Raw genomic sequence first — 18,415 nt, 5'->3', positions numbered from 1 at the left:
AACCTGGCGTGGAGATCTCTGTAGGCGGCTGCCGCATCCTCCTCCCTTTTCTTGGATGCCTGTACCTCCGCGTTCAATTGGGTCACTGCCTGTTGCAGCGCTGAAATTTTCTCTGCTTCCGTCATCTCTGCCAACCGTTGTGAGCTCGCTCCCAAACACCAATTTCCTCCTCTCGCTGCTTCTGCCTCCGCTGCGAGGTATCAGGTGTCCGAAGCTTAAAAGAGACGGGTCTTACTGTCAGGGCTGCCACTCAGTCCCAGCTCACATAGGACCACGTTAGCCAGCGTTCAGGTTAAAAGAGTCTTTATTGGATTACAGCTTCCATTTCCAAACTGCAATATGCAGCCCTACTTCTTCTAGGTCAGACCGGCGAAGACCCGTCTGAGTCTCCGCCTCTAGCACACCAGCTTAATACCCTAGCCTTGCTCCACCTCCTGCGCCTTTCCCTCCGTCTCTGGGTCCTTCTGCCCCCCGGGGTCTCCTCTTTCCTACTCTCTTCTGACGCGGACCCCCCTGACCCTCCCGCCTCCTTGCGGCGGGCTTTGGGACCTGGTTCACTCTCTGGGCTGCTTACTGCGCCAGCTTCCGCTACATTTGAACTTGGCGCGCGCGCCCAACTCTCAACCTTCCTCTTGATCGTTTCGTCGCTCCCCGAGGTGGGCGTGACTACTCCTGACTCATGCCCTCCCTCCTTCTGAAAGCCTCCGGAACCCGATATCTGGTCCCCTTTCTCCCCGCTGTTCCCGTCTGGGTACGTGGGTCCCGATCTCCAACTGCTGCTCTCTGATTCCTCTCTGGACCCTTCTTCCTGGGGTGTCCCCCTGCTTTCCCCCCTTGCTCTGACTGCTGGCGCTCCCTTCTGGGAATCCTCGGACTCACTGGATAAGCTCGGCGATCTCGGTTCGTCATCCCCACTCATCTTTCCTTCGTATTCCTCCCCCTCGCTCTCTGTCTCCTCCCTTCTCTGCGTCTCTGCTTCTGAACCCCTGACAGCAATGAAATACTTTCTCCCCCAATTACCCACTGTGCTGTTGATGGAAGTATGGATCTTTATTAGTCTTCCCTACATTTTCAGCCCTGATATGCTTTGTATGGATTGTTTGATGGGGAGCTAGATTCCAGTTGAAGGTGAAGCTGTTTCCACATTTCTAGCATTAAAATGTTTCCTCCCCGTGTGAGTTCTTGCATGTAAATTGAGACTATCCTTCCGACTGAAGCTCTTTCCACATTCCAAGCACTGATAGGGTTTCTGCCCTGTATGAATTCTTTGATGCAAAGTGAGACCTGCCCTCCTTGTGAAGCTCTTTCCACACTCTTGGCATTGAAATGGTATCTCCCCACTGTGAATTATTTGATGAGAAGTGAGACCTTCTTTCCAACTGAAGCTTTTCCCACATTCCAGGCACTGATATGGTTTCTCCCCTGTATGAATTCTTTGATGGGAAGTGAGTTGGGTGCTCTGAATGAAGCTTTTCCCACATTCCGAGCACTGATAGGGTTTCTCCCCTGTATGAATCATCTGATGGGAAGTTAGATGGGAGCTCTGACTGAAGCTCTTTCCACATTCGGAGCACTGATAGGGTCTCTCCCCACTGTGAATTCTCTGATGTTGACGAAGGTTTGTGATTTTATTAAAACTCTTTGCACATTCCGAGCATTGATATGGTTTCTCCCCTGTATGAATTTTCTGATGGTAAGTGAGACTCCCCTTCTGGCTGAAACTCTGTCCACATTCCAAGCACTCATATGGTTTTTCTCCTGTATGAATTATTTGATGAGAAATGAGCTTTGCCCCCTGACGGAAGCTCTTTCCACACTCTGAGCACTGATATGGTTTCTCCCCTGTATGAATCATTTGGTGAGAAGTGAGATTGGCCCTATGACTGAAGCTCTTCCCACATTCCAAGCACTGATGTGGTTTCTCCCCTGTATGAATTTTTTGATGGGAAGTGAGACCGGCTCTCTGATTGAAGCTCTTCCCACATTCCAAACACTGGTAGGGTTTCTCCCCTGTATGAACTCTCTGATGGTAAGTGAGACTGACCTTATGACTGAAGCTCTTTCCGCATTCTTCACATTTAAATGGTTTCTCTCCTGTATGAATTATTTGATGGGAAGTGAGATGGGAGTTCCGACGGAACCTCTTTCCACATTCCAAGCATTGAAATGTTTTTTGCCCTGTATGAATTCTTTGATGGAGCATAAGACCTGTCCTCTGCGTGAAGCTCTTTCCACACTCTGGGCATCGAAATGGTTTCTCTCCACTGTGAATTAGTTGATGTGAAGTGAGACTTACCTTCTGGCTGAAGCTCTGTCCACATTCCAAGCACTGATACGGTTTCTCCCCCGTATGAATTCTCTGATGGGAAGTGAGAATTGTCCTCTGACTGAAGCTCTGTCCACATTCCAAGCACTGATACGGTTTCTCCCCCGTATGAATTCTCTGATGGGATGTGAGACTCCTCTTGAACTTGAAGCTCTTTCCACATTCAAAGCACTGATAAGGTTTCTCCTTTGTATGAATTTTTTGATGGGAATTGAGAGTTTCCTTCTGATGGAATTTCTTTCCGCATTCCAAGCACTGATAGGGTTTCTCCCCTGTGTGAATTCTTCGATGGGAAGTGAGACTCTCCTTCCGACTAAAGTTCTTTCCACATTCCAAGCATTGATAGGGCTTCTCCCCTGTGTGAATTATTTGGTGGGCTGTGAGATGGGCCTTCTGACTGAAGCTCTTTCTGCATTCTAAACACTGATATGGTTTATCACCTGTATGAATTATTTGGTGGACGGTGAGATGGGCCCTGTGACTGAAGCTCTTTCCACATTCCAAGCACTGATAGGGTTTCTCCCCTGTATGAATTCTTTGATGGGAAGTGAGATAGGTGCTTACACTGAAACTCTTACCACATTCTAAGCAACAATAGGGTTTCTCCCCACTGTGAGTTCTTTGATGGGCCGTGAATTTTGTACTTTGACTGAAGCTCTTTCCACACTCTTGGCATTTAAATGGTTTCTCCCCACGATGAATACTTTGATGTCGATGAACGTTTGTGCTTGTATTAAAGCTCTTTCCACATTCTAAGCACTTATAGGGTTTCTCTCCTGTATGAATTCTTTGATGGGAAGAGAGAGTAGCGCTGTGACTGAAACTCTTTCCACATTCCAGACATTGATACGGTTTCTTCCCTGTATGAATAATTTGATGGCCCATGAGATGGGCACTCCGACTGAAGCTCTTTCCACACTCTTGGCATTTAAATGGTTTCTCCCCAAGATGAATACTTTGATGTCGATGAAAATTTGTGCTTGTATTAAAGCTCTTTCCACATTCCAAGCACTGATATGGTTTCTCTCCTGTATGAATTCTTTGATGGGTCTTTAGGTTGGTCCTCTGACGGAAGCTAGTCCCACATTCCAAGCACTTATAGGGTTTCTCTCCTGTATGAATTCTTTGATGAGAAGTGAGAGTGGCGCTGTGACTGAAGCTCTTCCCACATTCTGAGCACTGATAGCCTTTCTTCCCACTGTGAGTTCTTCGATGGGAACAGGAGCTCTGACTGGAGCTCTCTCCACACTCCCAATCTTGATATGGCTTCTCCACTGTGTGGATTCTGTTGTGGTCTCCATTCTTCATTTCCAATCCATCACCACCTACAATGATGAGAGAATCTAATTAGATCCTCAGGAAGAAACGGAGTCCCCAATTATTAAACAATGTTCTTCCTGTTTCACAAAAGTTCATTGTTGTTGTTTAGTCATTTAGTTGAATCGAAGAGTCAGACACTACTAAACTACTAAACAACAGCAACAATGAACTTTTGTGAAACAGGAAGAACGGAAGACGTGAGGTCTTTCTACAGAGGTCATGTCCTTTATTGAACAGCATTCTTGGACATACGTTTTTTGCTCCATAAGACGCACCTGACCATAAGATGCACCTAGTTTTTAGAGGAGGAATACAAGAAAAAAAATATTCGGAATGAAACAGTGGATGTATGATTTTTGTGGTTCGTGTTTTGGCCACAGACATGTGATTTGATGGTGAGTTTGGAGTAGCCCAATGCAAAAATCCTGAGAATCCATGTGGATCCATGCTTTGTAACCATGTTTTTGTGCCATTGCAGCCCCACGCAACAGTGGGTGCGTGATTTTTTTGGTGCAGGCTGTAGCCATGGAAATGCTATGTGATTTGATGGTGAATTTGGGGTGACCCAATGCAAAAATCCTGAGGATCCATGGGCTATTACCTCCCCCCTCCCAGGCAGCCTTCTTTATTGCTAGCATCCCTTATCTCGCTCCTGATTGCTTGCCGCTCAGCGGCTTTGTTTCAACACCCACTTCCCTCTTAAAAAAAAAAAAGCATGATCTGCTTTTCTCCCCTGGGCAATTCGGCTCCAGGGACCACGCATTCGCTCCAGAAGACGCACAGACATTTCCCCTTACTTTTTAGGAAGAAAAAAGTGTGTCTTATGGAGCGAAAAATACGGTATTTATGGAAACCAGAGGTTCAAAAAGTCTGGCTCTTTTCTAGGACGGATTTAGTTTGCTACAATCATGAAATCCACTCCAACTCTAACATCGGTCTTCTCTTTCAAAAATGGGCAGAAGCAAAAACAAAACCTCATAAGCTGACAGAAGTTACCTCAACTTCCCATATAACTCCACAGTCTGCATTTAAGTAGACCTGGTTGGTCCAGACCCCCTGGTCACTGTTTTAAAAGCCATAACTTCCTGGCCTCATAAAAACTGCTGCTGCGGCTGCTGCTCGGCAAGGACTGGGGAATTTTGGGGGGAAATTTGTTGGGTGTTTTTGCTGTTTTATTTTTATGTTTAAATTGTTCAGTTTCATAGTTTTTCATGTGCTTTATTTATTTTGATGATTACTTTGATATATTTGTAATTTTGTAAATCTTTTCATATTGTAAGCCGCCTTGAGCTTTGTTTTAACTGTGGAAACGCAACATAGACATGGAATGATGATGATGATGATAACTGGAGGAAGAATAATAACAAACAGAGTAAATCCCTCCATTCAGGGTTCATGGTGGGGATGTTAGAATCCCAGATGCTTGTTGAACTGCATCAAAATATTGGCAGTTCGTCGCATAGAGCAACGCATGGAATTTCAAAACAGATATTATGATCCAACAGGGAGCCTTACGGAGAGAGTGCAGGATCCCACGATTCTCCTCCATGATGACCTTATGCAGAGCTCTCTGGTCAGGATCCAGCAATGCCCATTCCTCGTCTGTGAAACGAACAGCGACATCTTCAAAGCTCACCGGACCCTAAAAGAATGAGGGACATGTTCTCCTCTTAGACAACATAAGCTCATACCAAGAACTAACTTAGTTGGTCTTTAAGGTGCTACTGGAAGGATTTTTTTTTATTTTAACATAAAGATGATCTACTCCACATTGCTTTGTTGTGATCATGTTTGAATGGGATTGTTTTGTGCACATGTTAAACATAGATGCTTATTTTAACATCTCAGTGGAATTCTTTTATTGTGTATTTTAATGATGGGTATTCATCCTTGTGGGGTGACAGTACCCTTGGTGGGGGACACATCCTGCTCCTTCTGGGGTAGTTTGTCCACCTTTGATCCTCATCCTGCACTCTGCTCTCACCTGTGGCTCCTAGAAGCTGTCCGCATGAGACAGCGGCCACAATCTGGGAACGGCTTTGACTGGATGGCTAAACCAGGTGAGAAGAGTCAACCCTCAGTAAGTTAGTAATGTGTCTTGCATGTGAAGACAGACTTCAAGAGACTGAGTGGATGAGACCAAGAGTGGGTCCCAAAGTCAAGATGGTGGTTGCTGCATGTGTTTGTAGGAGGAAGAGAGGAGCAGATGGGGCGACATTTTTCCACCTTCACTGCATTAAGCAGTTGGTCCCTTACCTTTCCCGCCCCGACCTGGCCACAGTGATTCACGCGGCGGTCACCTCCAGGCTTGACTACTGTAATTCACTCTACACAGGGCTGCCCTTGAAACTGTCCCACAAACTCCAGCGGGTGCAGAATGCTGCAGCGAGGCTCCTCACGAGGTTCTTCCATGGGAGCATATTCACCCAGTGCTTTACCAGTTGCACTGGCTCCCGGTGGAGTATCGGGTCAGGTTTAAGGTGCTGGTCTTGACCTTTAAAGCCCTTTGTGGCTTAGGGCCCTCGTATTTACGGGACCGTCTCTCCTGGTCTGCCCTGCAGAGGACCTTAAGGTCCATGAATAATCAGTTTAGAGTCCTGGGCCCTAAGGAAGTCAAATTATCCTTCACCAGGGCCACGGCCTCAGTGATGGCTCCGACCTGGTGGAATGCTGTGTCCCATGAGGGCCCTGCAGGATTTAACCTCCTTCCACAGGGCCTGTAAGACAGAGCTATTCCGCCTGGCTTTCAATTTGAACTTAGCCTGATCTTTTATTCCCCTTCCTTTCCTCCCCCTCCCCTTTTTATTAAGATTACCCACTCTGGGATCCCACAACTAATTCTCCCCAACTTGCTGGCCCAAATAGGACTAATTTAGCCAGCTAGCCCTGGTGACCCCTTCATGGATCACTGCCTTGCCGTGGCGAAGGGGCTTGAATAACTCAGAGAAGTTATGAGCTATGTCGTGCAGGGCACCCAAGATGGACAGGTCATAGTGGAGAGTTTTGACCAAACGTGATCCACCTGGAGCAAGAACCGGCAAGCCACTCCAGTATCCCTGCCAAGAAAACTCCATGGACAAAGACAACAGGCATATAAAAGTTATGACGCTGGAAGATGAGCCCCTCAGGTCGGAAGGCGTCCAACATGCTACTGAGGAAGAGCGGAGGACAAGGACAAGTAGATTCAGAGCTGATGAAGCGGCTGGGCCAAAGCCAAAAGGACGCTCAGTTGCGGATATGCCTGGAAGTGAAAGGAAAGTCCAATGGTGTAAAGAAAAATATTGCATAGGAACCTGGAATGTAAGAACCATGAACCTGGGTAAGTTGGAGGTGGTCAAAAATGAGATGGCAAGAATAAATATTGACATCCTGGGCATCAGTGAACTAAAATGGACGGGAATGGGCAAATTCAGTTCGGATGACCACCATATGTACTACTGTGGGCAAGAATCCCGTCAAAGAAATGGAGTGGCCCTCATAGTCAACAAAAGAGTGGCAAAAGCTGTACTGGGATGCAATCTCAAAAATGATAGAATGATCTCGATACGAATCCAAGGCAGACCTTTTAACATCACAGTAATCCAAGTTTATGCACCAACCACTGGTGCTGAAGAAACTGAAATTGACCAGTTCTATGAAGACTTACAGCACCTTCTAGAAATGACACCAAAGAAGGATGTTCTGCTCATTATAGGGGATTGGAATGCTAAAGTAGGGAGTCAAGAGATAAAAGGAACAACTGGCAAGTTTGGCCTTGGAGTTCAAAACAAAGCAGGTCAAAGGCTAATAGAGTTCTGTCAAGAGAACAAGCTGGTCATCACAAACACTCTTTTCCAACAACACAAGAGACGACTCTACACATGGACATCACCAGATGGGCAGCCGGGAAGTGTGGAGTATAAATAAAAAATTATTATCATCATCATCATCATCATCATCATTATTATTATTATTATTATTATTATTATTATTATTATCCACCTGGGAAGGGAACCCAACTGAGGGAAGGAAAACTTTGATCCTAAACCTCCTCTGCCTTGTGAGATATCTTTGGAAGAAGAAAAGGCTACGGAGTGAAGCCAACACAAATCTGGAGTGTAGTCCCTAAGGCAGTTGGATAGAGCCTTGTACACCTACTTCCAGCAACTCCTACAGCTCAGCTGATGCCAAACTTCTTGCTCTGCTTTCCTTTGGACCACGTCAGAGAGCCCAAGAGTGGGCTTTTGCCGTCTGGACAGCCCAGGACCTCCATCCACACTGCCCAGGCTTGCACCCCAAGGAGGTCAAGTTACTAGTCTCTGCAGCCACAGCAGACTCTTGAGTCAGATGGAGCCCAACAACAGCAATTTACCTTTCTGCAAATGGTGAAACACCACAATGTGCAGCTGATGAGACTCGTTGGGTGAATTCTGGTCACTTTTTATGCTTGGTCAACTGCTTAGATTACGGCCTTTCTCAACCTTGGGTCCCCAGATATTTTTGGCCTACAACTCCCATCACCCTTAGCTAGCAAGGCAAGAGATCAGGGATGATGGGAGTTGTAACCCAACAACATATGGGGACCCAATGTTGAGAAACACTGGCTTAAAAGCTTCTATTAGCGTTCTTTGTTAAATATATGAATAAAACTGCAGCTACTGACAAATAATACTAGTTTCAACCTTTGTTGACGGCAACCATGACGGAAGCCAAGAGGAAGAGAGAGATTTGTTTAGGCACAGAGTCACCTTACCAACAAAGGTCCGTATAGTAAAAGCCATGGTTTTCCCAGTAGTGATGTATGGAAGTGAGAGCTGGACCATCAAGAAGGCTGATCACCGAAGAATTGATGCTTTTGAATTGTGGTGCTGGAGGAGACTCTTGAGAGTCCCATGGACTGCAAGAAGATCAAACATATTCATTCTTAAGGAGATCAGCCCTGAGTGCTCACCGGAAGGACAGATCGTGAAGTTGAGGCTCCAGTACTTTGGCCACCTCATGAGAAGAGAAGACTCCCTGGAAAAGACCCTGATGTTGGGAAAGATGGAGGGCACAAGGAGAAGGGGACGACGGAGGACGAGATTGTTGGACGGTGTTCTCGAAGCTACAAACATGAGTCTTACCAAACTGCGGGAGGCAGTGTAAGACAGGAGGGCCTGGCGTGCTCTGGTCCAGGGGGTCACAAAGAGTCAGGCACGACTAAATGACTAAATAACAACAACACCTGGCTGCCCCACCCCTCGGCCTCTTTCCCCACACGTTTCCTTCCCCCTACCTGATCTGGTTCCACAGCCGCTGCTTCCCCTTCGCCACCATGAAAAGACGGAGGAGGAGGTCTTGCTGCCATCGTTCTCTCACCTGCGAGAGACAAAGTTAACTGGGAAACCCAGAGTGTATTGTTCTCTCTGAGGTTCAGCTGTGCATCTCGAACTACAGACGACCCTCAGAAAAAAGTCTCACCTGCTAAGGGCATTTTGACATTTCTATCCATTTCATATTTTATTTGTGTTAAAACACTGTCCCCGCTCCTCTGTCCCTCCAAAACATGAAACCCCCCCCCCAAAAAATTATTAGTTTCAAAATCCACTAAATATGACAGAGCAAAAACTCCTTCCTCCTTACCCATTGGCCTCTCTCCGGTGCCCAACGGAGTCCTTTCTGCTGCAGAGGAATCGAGACCCATTTCTGCTAACAGATCCTTTCCCTGAAAGAACAACACAGATTCAGAAGAGGCAAAAACTTTAGGATGCTTTCTATTAGTAGGGCATTTTGGAATACTCTCCCTCTTGTTTGGAACTCATTGGGAGTTTCCAGAGGAAAGTCTCTCTCACCTGCTTCTCCACCTGCATTCTCTCCTCTGCCTGACTCAAGAGGAAACCTTCGGCCAGGGCCACCGCCTGGGAAGTGGTCTCCGCTCCACAGTCCCTCACCCAGCTCTCCATCTCCAGGGGAAGGACAGCCAGGAACTGCTCCAAGATCACCAGGTCCAACATCTCAGCTTTCGTATGTCTTTCTGGCTTCAGCCACTGATGGTCTAGTTGGCAGAACTGGCTGCAAACCTCTCGGGGTCCTTCGGACTCCTGGTTGCATAACTGCCTGAACTGCTGGCTCCGTACATCAGAGCGGTGAATGTCCTCCTCACCCAGGAACCTTTGCATGGAGTTTTCCCATAATCCCCCGCTGCTCCCAGTTTGCATATCATGGTCTCTTCCCACTTCAGGACCAACCGAGTCTTGCTCATCCATCTCTGCTCTCAGGAAGTCTCCAAGAGATCAGAAGGAATCTTCTGCCACGTTCTGTCTGTGCGAATCAGAGGTGCCAACAAATCCTACAACAGAAATGTGTTGCTTTGTTGTAAAATTATAAACCACCAGGAGAAGTAAAGCCTTCCTTGAAAAAGCCTGCATGCTCAAAAAAACTGGCCAGTTTTCAAGATCCATTTCAGTTGTGCTTTAGGCCTGGTTTTGACACAGAAATCGCTTTGGTCACCCTGTATGGTGACCTCTGTCAAGAGAGAGACAGGGGAAACATGTCCCTGTTAATTCTCCTCAACCTCTCAGCGGCTTTTGATACCATCGACCGTGGCATCTTCCTGGAGCGCCTGTCCCAGTTAGGGGTGGGTGTCCCCCCTTTGCAGTGGTTCTGGTTCTACTGGGATGAACGTTCCCAGAGGGAACTACTTGGGAAGCCCCATGGAGCCTTCAATGTGGGGTTCCTCAGGGCTCAATCCTATCCCCTATGCTGTTCAACATCTACATGAAACCTCTGGGTGGGGTTATCTGGAGTCTGATGACACCCAGCTCAAACTGAAACTCAATCTAGATAAGACCGAGGCAATGTTAGTGAGTGGTTCCCTAGACCAGATGGCTGGGAGGTCGCTTGCTCTTGCTGGGGTTACCCTTCCTCTGAAGGAGCAGGTTCATAGCTTGGGGGTCCTCCTGGATCCTTTGCTATCCCTTGAGGCTCAGCTGGCCCCAGTGGCCTGGTGTGTCTTCCACCAGCTTCAGCTGGTGGCCCAGCTGCGCCCCTATCCGGACATCCTGACTACTGTTGTCTATGCTCTGGTAACCTCAAGGTTAGATTGCTGCAATGCATTGTACATAGGGCTGCCTCTGGGAAAGGTTTGGAAACTTCTGCCAGTGCAGAATTCAGCAGCCAGTTTGCTCAAAGTGCTGGTTTTGACGGCTCAGGGCCACAATGCCTCAAGGACCGCCTCTTTCCATATGAACGTACCTGGACCCTGAGATCACCTTGTGATGCCTGGAGGGCCTTCTCTGCAGTGGCTCCCCATCATTGATGGCATAGGAATTGGCTGCTATGCCCATACAGTCATACCTTGGGTTACAGATGCTTCAGGTTGTACGTTTTTGGGTTGCGCACCGCGCCGAACCCGGAAGTACCGGAACAGGTTACTTCCGGGTTTCGGTGCTCACGCATGTGCAGAAGCACTAAATTGCGCTTTGTGCATGCGCAAAAGAGCTGAATTACGACCTGTGTGTGTGCAGGCGTGGCACTTCAGGTTGCGAACGTGCCTCCCACATGGATCACGTTCACAACCAGAGCATCCACTGTATTTATTAACTGTCTTATAGCTGCCCCAAAGCAGAAGTACTCCAGGTGTAGTGGTAATAATAATAATAATAATAATAATAATAATAATAATAATTTTTATTTATACCCCGCCCTCCCCAGCCAAGACCGGCCTCAGGATGGCTAACAACTGATATAAAAACAAATTGATTGAAATACAACTTTAAAACAAGATTAAAATACAATATTAAAACATTAAAATGCAGCCTCATTTCAATGGAAACTCAAATAAAAAACTGTAGTGTCAGACAAGGACCAGGGAGATCAGGGTTCAAATCCCCACTCGGTCTTCAAGCTCTCTGGGTGACCCTGGAGTGAGTCCCCCTGGGAGACCCCCTGCGAATGGTGCAGAAGATGCTCCAACCCTGGGCTAGGAGCCCCTTCCAGAGACTGGGAGCCGGGTGGCCTGAAGGCTCTGCTTGCCAGCACAGGACCACCCCCTTCATCCCACTTCCGTCACCTGGCCTACGCCAGAGTGGCTGATTTGGGGGACACTTTGGGGTCTCAGCTGAAGGCAAATTCACTCTGGTGGGAGGGGAGCCCTGGGCGTCGGACGTGCCTCGCAGGCTTGTTGTGGGGGTTTTTAAGAGAGATAGGTAGATACTTTATTTACACAAGCCACTAGCAACAGCAATAACACATTTGGGGGATAGAGTATAAATGTTTGTTATACAAAATATGTCTTGGAGGTTGACATTGATACAAATGACCAAACTGATACCTGGCGATTTAGGCGCAGAGGAAACATGTGAGCCTAATACGCTTCCCTGAGCAATGTTAGAAAGTTAATCCAATAAGAATAATGGATCTTGCTCTATTTGCCCTGCTAACAATGTTCCCGTTTCTGCTGTCTCCTGGTCTCCTTGATCTGCCAGAAGACAAGACACAGAAGCGATGCTGGAGGGACCTGGCAAAGAGGAGGAATATCCACCCCCCCCCCAAATCTTTATTGAGCATAAGGGGCTTTATCCGCAGCCTCCCCCCTCCCCCAGGGGGCAGAGCCCTGGCCCCCACCCCACCCCCGATTTGGGCCTCCCCCCCGCAGGATCTGTCCAGCCCCCCCGCCCCCTCCCCTGGACCCCGACACCCCCTTCTCCCCACGGCGAGACTCACCCCGAGAGAGGGAGACCCTCCGCTGGCAGAAGGGGGGCCGGCGAGGGCGGGGCCTGGACCAGGGAGGACCTCGCCCCCCCCAAGACGCCACTTCCGGTCTTCTCTAGCAATCCAGCTCTGATGCTTTTAACCCTTGGCAAGCCGAGAGCAACCTCCTCCTCCAAGGAAGGAAACACGTGCATCGCCCCCCCCCCCTGAGATGCTTCATTTGGGAGACACCCCCCACCAAGAAGCAGGGGACCCCTCACGTAGGAGAGGCTGGAAGGGAGCCCGAGGGTCATCCAGTCCACCCCCTGCCAGGCAGGAAGCTCAGCTCCAGCATCCCTGACGGAGGGACCCCCAACCTCGGCAGAAACCCCCTCCCCCCCCCGCCTGCCGCTCTCTCCCCCCCATGGCAGTTAGACGACTCCCCAAAAATCCCGAATCCCCCCCCAGCCTTGAACTAAGGCCAGGTCAAAGATCCCGACCACTCTGCTTCACCTTTTACAAAGCCCCAGACCTGCAGAGAGGCTCAGAAAAGCTGCCTGTAAAACTGTGGAAATAAGGAGATAGCGTGCATTGTCCTGTTTCCACTGATGGGGAGAAGCTTCATTTGGGAGACACTTGAACTCCCCCCACCCCAGGCCAGAAGCAGGAGGGGAGAAGAAGCCAAAGGAAGGAGCTAGGGATGTTGAGCCTGGAAAAGAGGAGACGGAGAGGCCATCCGATAGCAACTGTTATAAGAATTTTAAAGTCATGAGAAGGGGGCAAAAGAGGATGAGATGGTTGGACCGTGTTCTCGAAGCTACCAGCATGAGTTGGACCAAACTGCGGGAGGCAGTGGAAGACAGGAGGGCCTGGCGTGCTCTGGTCCAGGGGGTCACGAAGAGTCAGACACGACTAAACAACAACAACATGTATCTTTCTGTTTCCTCTGCATATAGAATCATAGAATCCTAGAGTTGGAAGAGACCACAAGGGCCATCGAGTCCAACCCCCTGCCAAGCAGGAAACACCATCAGAGCACTCCTGACATATGGTTGTCAAGCCTCTGCTTAAAGACCTCCAAAGTAGGAGACTCCACCACACTCCTTGGCAGCAAATTCCACTGTCAAACAGCTCTTACTGTCAGGAAGTTCTTCCTAATGTTTAGGTGGAATCTTCTTTCTTGTAATATCCAATACAGTATAGAAAAGGTAGGCTCTTCACAAATAATCACCAAATTTCAGCGGTTTGACTGATTTCCTTGGTTCCAATGGTTAATAACTCCTCTGGAAGAGGGGTATTCAGGGCTCCCTCCATAATCCCTTAAGCATGAGGTCACATACTCCTTGCCTCTCCCTCCATATGGTGTGAATTTAGCCTCACAATAGGAGGCAGGAGGCGATCAAGGGCAGTAATCCAGGGATGGAGAATTGAGTCCTGATACTTTCAAAGGAGAAGCGCGGGAAAGCCTTGCTCCTCCGGAAAAATGGGCATTCCTTAAACAGGATACTGGGCCTTAAACTGCACCTCATGGGCACCCCTTTGACTATACTGTCCCTTTTTCTCTCCTTATCCATACCTCACCCGTCAATAAGGGTAGAGCGCTTGTGCCGACCTTTCCATTCATAAAACACCTGGCCAATCACCAGGCACCATTCAAATAACTGTCATACCTGTTCTTGTTGTTTGGTCGTGTCCGACTCTTCATGACCTCCTGGACCAGAGCACGCCAGGCACTCCTGTCTTCCACTGCCTCTTGCAGTTTGGTCAAACTCATGCTGGTCGCTTCGAGAACACTGTCCCACCATCTCGTCCTCTGTCGTCCCCTTCTCCTTGTGCCCTCCATCTTTCCCAACATCAGGGTCTTTTCCAGGGAGTCTTCTCTTCTCATGAGGTGGCCAAAGTATTGGAGCCTCAGCTTCACGATCTGTCCTTCCAGTGAGCACTCAGGGCTGATTTCCTTAAGAATGGAGAGGTTTGATCTTCTTGCAGTCCATGGGACTCTCAAGAGTCTCCTCCGTAAAAATGTCATACTAGCAGCCAATAAAGTCCCCTTATGTTGACAGCTACTGATATACCATCCATTGGGAGTTACGGAACTGCGCCCCCCTGAGGAGGGCTACACAAGTACTGCAGCTCTCAAGCCAGACTCTAAGTATGGTAATCAGAAGCACCACTGGGAATAAGGGGACGTGAGAACAGGCAATCGAAACCACTTTTGACACATTTGTAGTGAAAACCTTTAGAAATTCATGTAAAATAACTCCAGGGAGGGATTTGCACCATTCCAATGTTGTTTTACTCAGAAGGAGGGGGTAGGAAGTCAAGTTTTCAAATGTCAAAATGAATGTAAAATCTGTGAAATGTGTGAGTGTGTGTGTGTGTGTGTGAAAATATAATTAAATAATTAAATTAAATAATTAAAATATAACTTTTAAAAAATGTGTTTCTTTTCCCAGTGTGGAAAGAATCATGTAGCTGTAGGGTTGGAAAGAATCATGGAACTGTCTGTGTGCAGACAGTCTCAGCTTGCAAGCACGGTCTGCCTTTTAGCCATTGAGCCAGTCCCCACATTTGCCCAGCACAGGTAATATGAAATTACTGGGTTATATTCTCCAAACAACATTAAACTCGTACAAGCAATGATTTCCCCGTCTCCTGAACTCCCCAGACAAACTAAATTTATTATAATTTAGCAGTGCAGATCACTGTGGATCAAATGGTGCATTCTACTGTTAACATTACATCTTAAAAGATATGCTTTGATACAGAAGTAACTACACTCAATCTATAAATGGAACCTCAGAAAATCAAGTTGCACCAAAGGAACATAAAACAACAAAAAACTCTTTCACTTTATGGATCAAAAGATAATCTCTGCTGGATTTGAAATTATATTATGAGGCATCTTGTCTCTGCTGGCTAAGGGAATGGATAACTTTTAAGAAATACAGATATTTTAGACCTTGAGGGTCACGATAATAGATTTGGTTGGCATGCATATTTATGGTATGAAAAGACCAAATGGCATAAAGTAGTTTGGAACCATTTGGCAAGAAAAACTATTTATGGTGTATGGGGAAAATATAAAAACCTATTAGAACAGAAGACACCATGATGACTTCCCCCAGTGGAAGCAATATCCCTAAAAAAAATTAATGCAAAAGGTAAGTGAGCAACCTCATAGAAGTAGAACAACAATTGAAATTGAAAAGATTTGAACATATAAGACAGTTAGTTACAGATTGGTTGCAAAAATCCAGAATTGAACTGTACAAACTTGTACAAGAACTCAATAACAGGCCTGATTTCTGAAGGGCTTTGCTGACGTGAAAATGACCTAGCACACAGATTTATATCTCTAAGATCTTGCAGGCTTTGGCTGTGAACCCACAAAAAAATTCAAGTTGTGCCCCAGAGTTTCAACTGGGCCACACTGGCTGGCCCGGAGTCTCAGAGTTGCTGGGCCCAAGTTGTCTTGGGTTTGCAATTTGGGGAGAGGAAAGACTGCCTGCTGGGGAGCGGGCGGGCTGGGGAGGCCCCCTAGATTTAGAGGCCCTAGACTTCAGCCTACTTAGCCTATACAGTGGTACCTCAGGTTAAGTACTTAATTCGTTCCGGAGGTCCGTTCTTAACCTGAAGCTGTTCTTAACTGAAGCACCACTTTAGCTAATGGGGCCTCCTGCTGCTGCCGTGCCACTGGAGCATGATTTCTGTTCTCATCCTGAAGCAAAGTTCTTAACCCGAGGTACTATTTCTGGGTTAGTGGAGTCTGTAACCTGAAGTGTATGTAACCTGAGGTACCACTGTACATAAATCCGGCACTGGGTCTATTCTCATCTGTAAGTGAACTCACATTCGAAACAATGAATAATAAGTCAAAGTGAATTTCCTGGGATGCATTTTATTCAATCTCACCTACAATTCTGTGTGCTGAACACACACAAACACATAGCTAATATGAAATTCTTGGGAGTTATGGTCTCCAAACAACATTAAACTCGTGCAAGCAGGTTAATAATTTCCCCGCCTCCTTGAATTCTCCAGACAAACGACATTTATGATACTTTAGCAGTGCAGATCACTGTGGATCAAATGGTGCATTCTACCGTTAACATTACACCTTAAAATATATTATGCTTTGATACGGAAGTAGCAACACTCCATCTATAAAGGGAACCTGAAAAAGTTGCACCAAAGGAACATAACACATAAATGGAACATTTTAAAAAACACAACTTTAAAATACATTCAAGTATGGGTGTGTTTTATGGTGTGTGTGTGTGCGTGTGTGTTTGCTTCAAATGTAGGGTGTGTACAGTCTCAGGGGCATTCCAGGTCCCCCAACTTCAGATTTCTTGACCTAAAGAACTGGGCTGCCTATAACTAAGCAGGTTAAAGGGTGTGATAAGATTTCTGCGATGGTTGTTTAATTCCATTTTAGAAGCCGTGTGTCCCAGTCCAGGCACCGAGACCGTGATCTGACAGACTCCTCTTTGAAAGCAGCAAAGCCCAGTGTCGTGGCCTCTGTCTCTGGAGCAATGCTACATCCTTTCAAGAAATTATGAAATATTGATTTCATGTGGTTCTTTTGAGGACCGTTCTCTGTCCTGGTCTTGCTTTCAGATGGGACTGTTGACATTGCAAAAAGATATCCTTGCAACTGTTCACTGGACTGCATACACAATCATCTGTATTTAATTCTTTTTAAAGGTTATGGGTTATATTTTGTGGAGCGGGACTTGGGAGGTAAGAGAGGAGCTCAACCTTAGGGGCATTACCTGTATTTTGTATTTTGGCATTACCTGTGCTATGTTTCCAGAAAAAGAGGTGCCGGAACTGAGTTCACAGGATTTTCACAGGAAAGCAAGGGAGCAATTCATAATGGACAGTTACAATCTTGATTGGTTCCCTCATTTGTGGTTAGTAGAGAGGATTAAACTGGATAAAAAAAATTATGGTATAGAGCAAGAAAGGACAGACTTTGAAACTCCACAGTACACAAATGATGTGAAATGTATAAACCATTGCTGAAATTTGAGACTGAAGAACAGGTGAAAGAATGCATGATTAAAGAAAGGGTCACAAACTCTGGTTATAATATACGGAAAGAACAGTGGGAACCTATGTGGACTAAGGAGTTAAAATTTACATTTTCTTATGATCTCAAAGAGATTTTTCTTAAAGTGATGTCGCTGGTATTTAACTCCTGGAAAACTTTTCAGAATGTACAAAGATGTTTCAAATGTTTGCTGGGAATGCCAAGAACACAAAGGGACATTTTATCATGCTGGACGGACATGTAAAAAGGCTAAAATATATATTGCATTCAAATACATACATCGATACAGCAGATTTTAAAAGTTAATATTCAGTTGAAACCAGGACACTTTTTGGACACACAATTAGAAAAGGATTATGGAAGATTACTTCAATATAGGATTACAGCAGCGAAATTGCTATATACACAAAGATGCAAAGATACAGTCCGACCCAGGAATGGCTGATGAAACTATAGGGGTTGGCTCAAATGGCAAAGTTAACATGCTTAATTAGAGACAAATCATCACTGACAGTTATTAAGCATTTCCATTTCTTGTGGAGTTTCCGTGTGAAAGAGAAAAGGAACTTGTAATATCTGGATTTACTGGTTTAGAGAACACTTGGATCTGAATGAGTGAATAATGTCTTTTCCTGCAGGACAGAGTGCCAGAAATCCTTTAATCTTTCCTCCCCTTCCATTAATCTTTTTCTCTCTCTTCTTTTGTCCTAACACGAAAAAGGGTTAAAGCACCATTAACAAGCCTAGCAAGAGGGTGCCAAGGAGTGTGGTGCTGCCAAGGAGTGTGGTGGAGTCTCCTACTTTGGAGGTCTTTAAGCAGAGGCTTGACAACCATATGTCAGGAGTGCTCTGATGGTGTTTCCTGCTTGGCAGGGGGTTGGACTCGATGGCCCTTGTGGTCTTTTCCAACTCTATGATTCTATGATTCTAGGGTTGTTGTTACTTGTGAATTGGATCTGCTTCCGCATATTGTTGAATATCCCTCCAAACCCTCCGTTTAGACCAGTCCAGGTACTGACACTGGTACGTCCTTCAAAGGGGGAGGGGAATGATACCTGGGA

The 18,415-nt window shown here is 46.5% G+C and overlaps 1 protein-coding gene across 3 annotated transcripts in view; it reads right to left on the bottom strand.

Moving 5' to 3' along the window:
• Nucleotides 1-998: 998 nt before the first annotated feature.
• Nucleotides 999-18,415, bottom strand: part of LOC308580367 (uncharacterized protein) — a 28,926-nt gene continuing 11,509 nt past the window's right edge. Inside the window, exons 1-6 of one of the 3 annotated variants that reach the window (XM_081181815.1) lie at nt 12,329-12,407; nt 9,457-9,953; nt 9,248-9,329; nt 8,901-8,983; nt 5,162-5,288; nt 999-3,651 (exon numbers count right to left, since the gene is read on the bottom strand). In XM_081181815.1, the coding sequence (XP_081037941.1) occupies nt 1,112-3,651; nt 5,162-5,288; nt 8,901-8,983; nt 9,248-9,329; nt 9,457-9,870 (3,246 nt within the window). In that variant the 5' untranslated portion in view covers nt 9,871-9,953; nt 12,329-12,407 and the 3' untranslated portion in view covers nt 999-1,111. Of the gene's footprint in view, nt 3,652-5,161; nt 5,289-8,900; nt 8,984-9,247; nt 9,330-9,456; nt 9,954-12,328; nt 12,408-18,415 lie in introns of those variants that run through there. The other 2 variants (XM_081181817.1, XM_081181816.1) reach the window with 2 other exon arrangements.

This window comes from Podarcis bocagei, assembly GCF_964188305.1.
Source record: "Podarcis bocagei genome assembly, chromosome: 2".
NCBI classification, from domain to species: Eukaryota; Metazoa; Chordata; class Lepidosauria; order Squamata; family Lacertidae; genus Podarcis; species Podarcis bocagei.
Note: the sequence above shows the minus strand (reverse complement) of the source record. Positions and strands in the feature narration are given on the sequence as shown.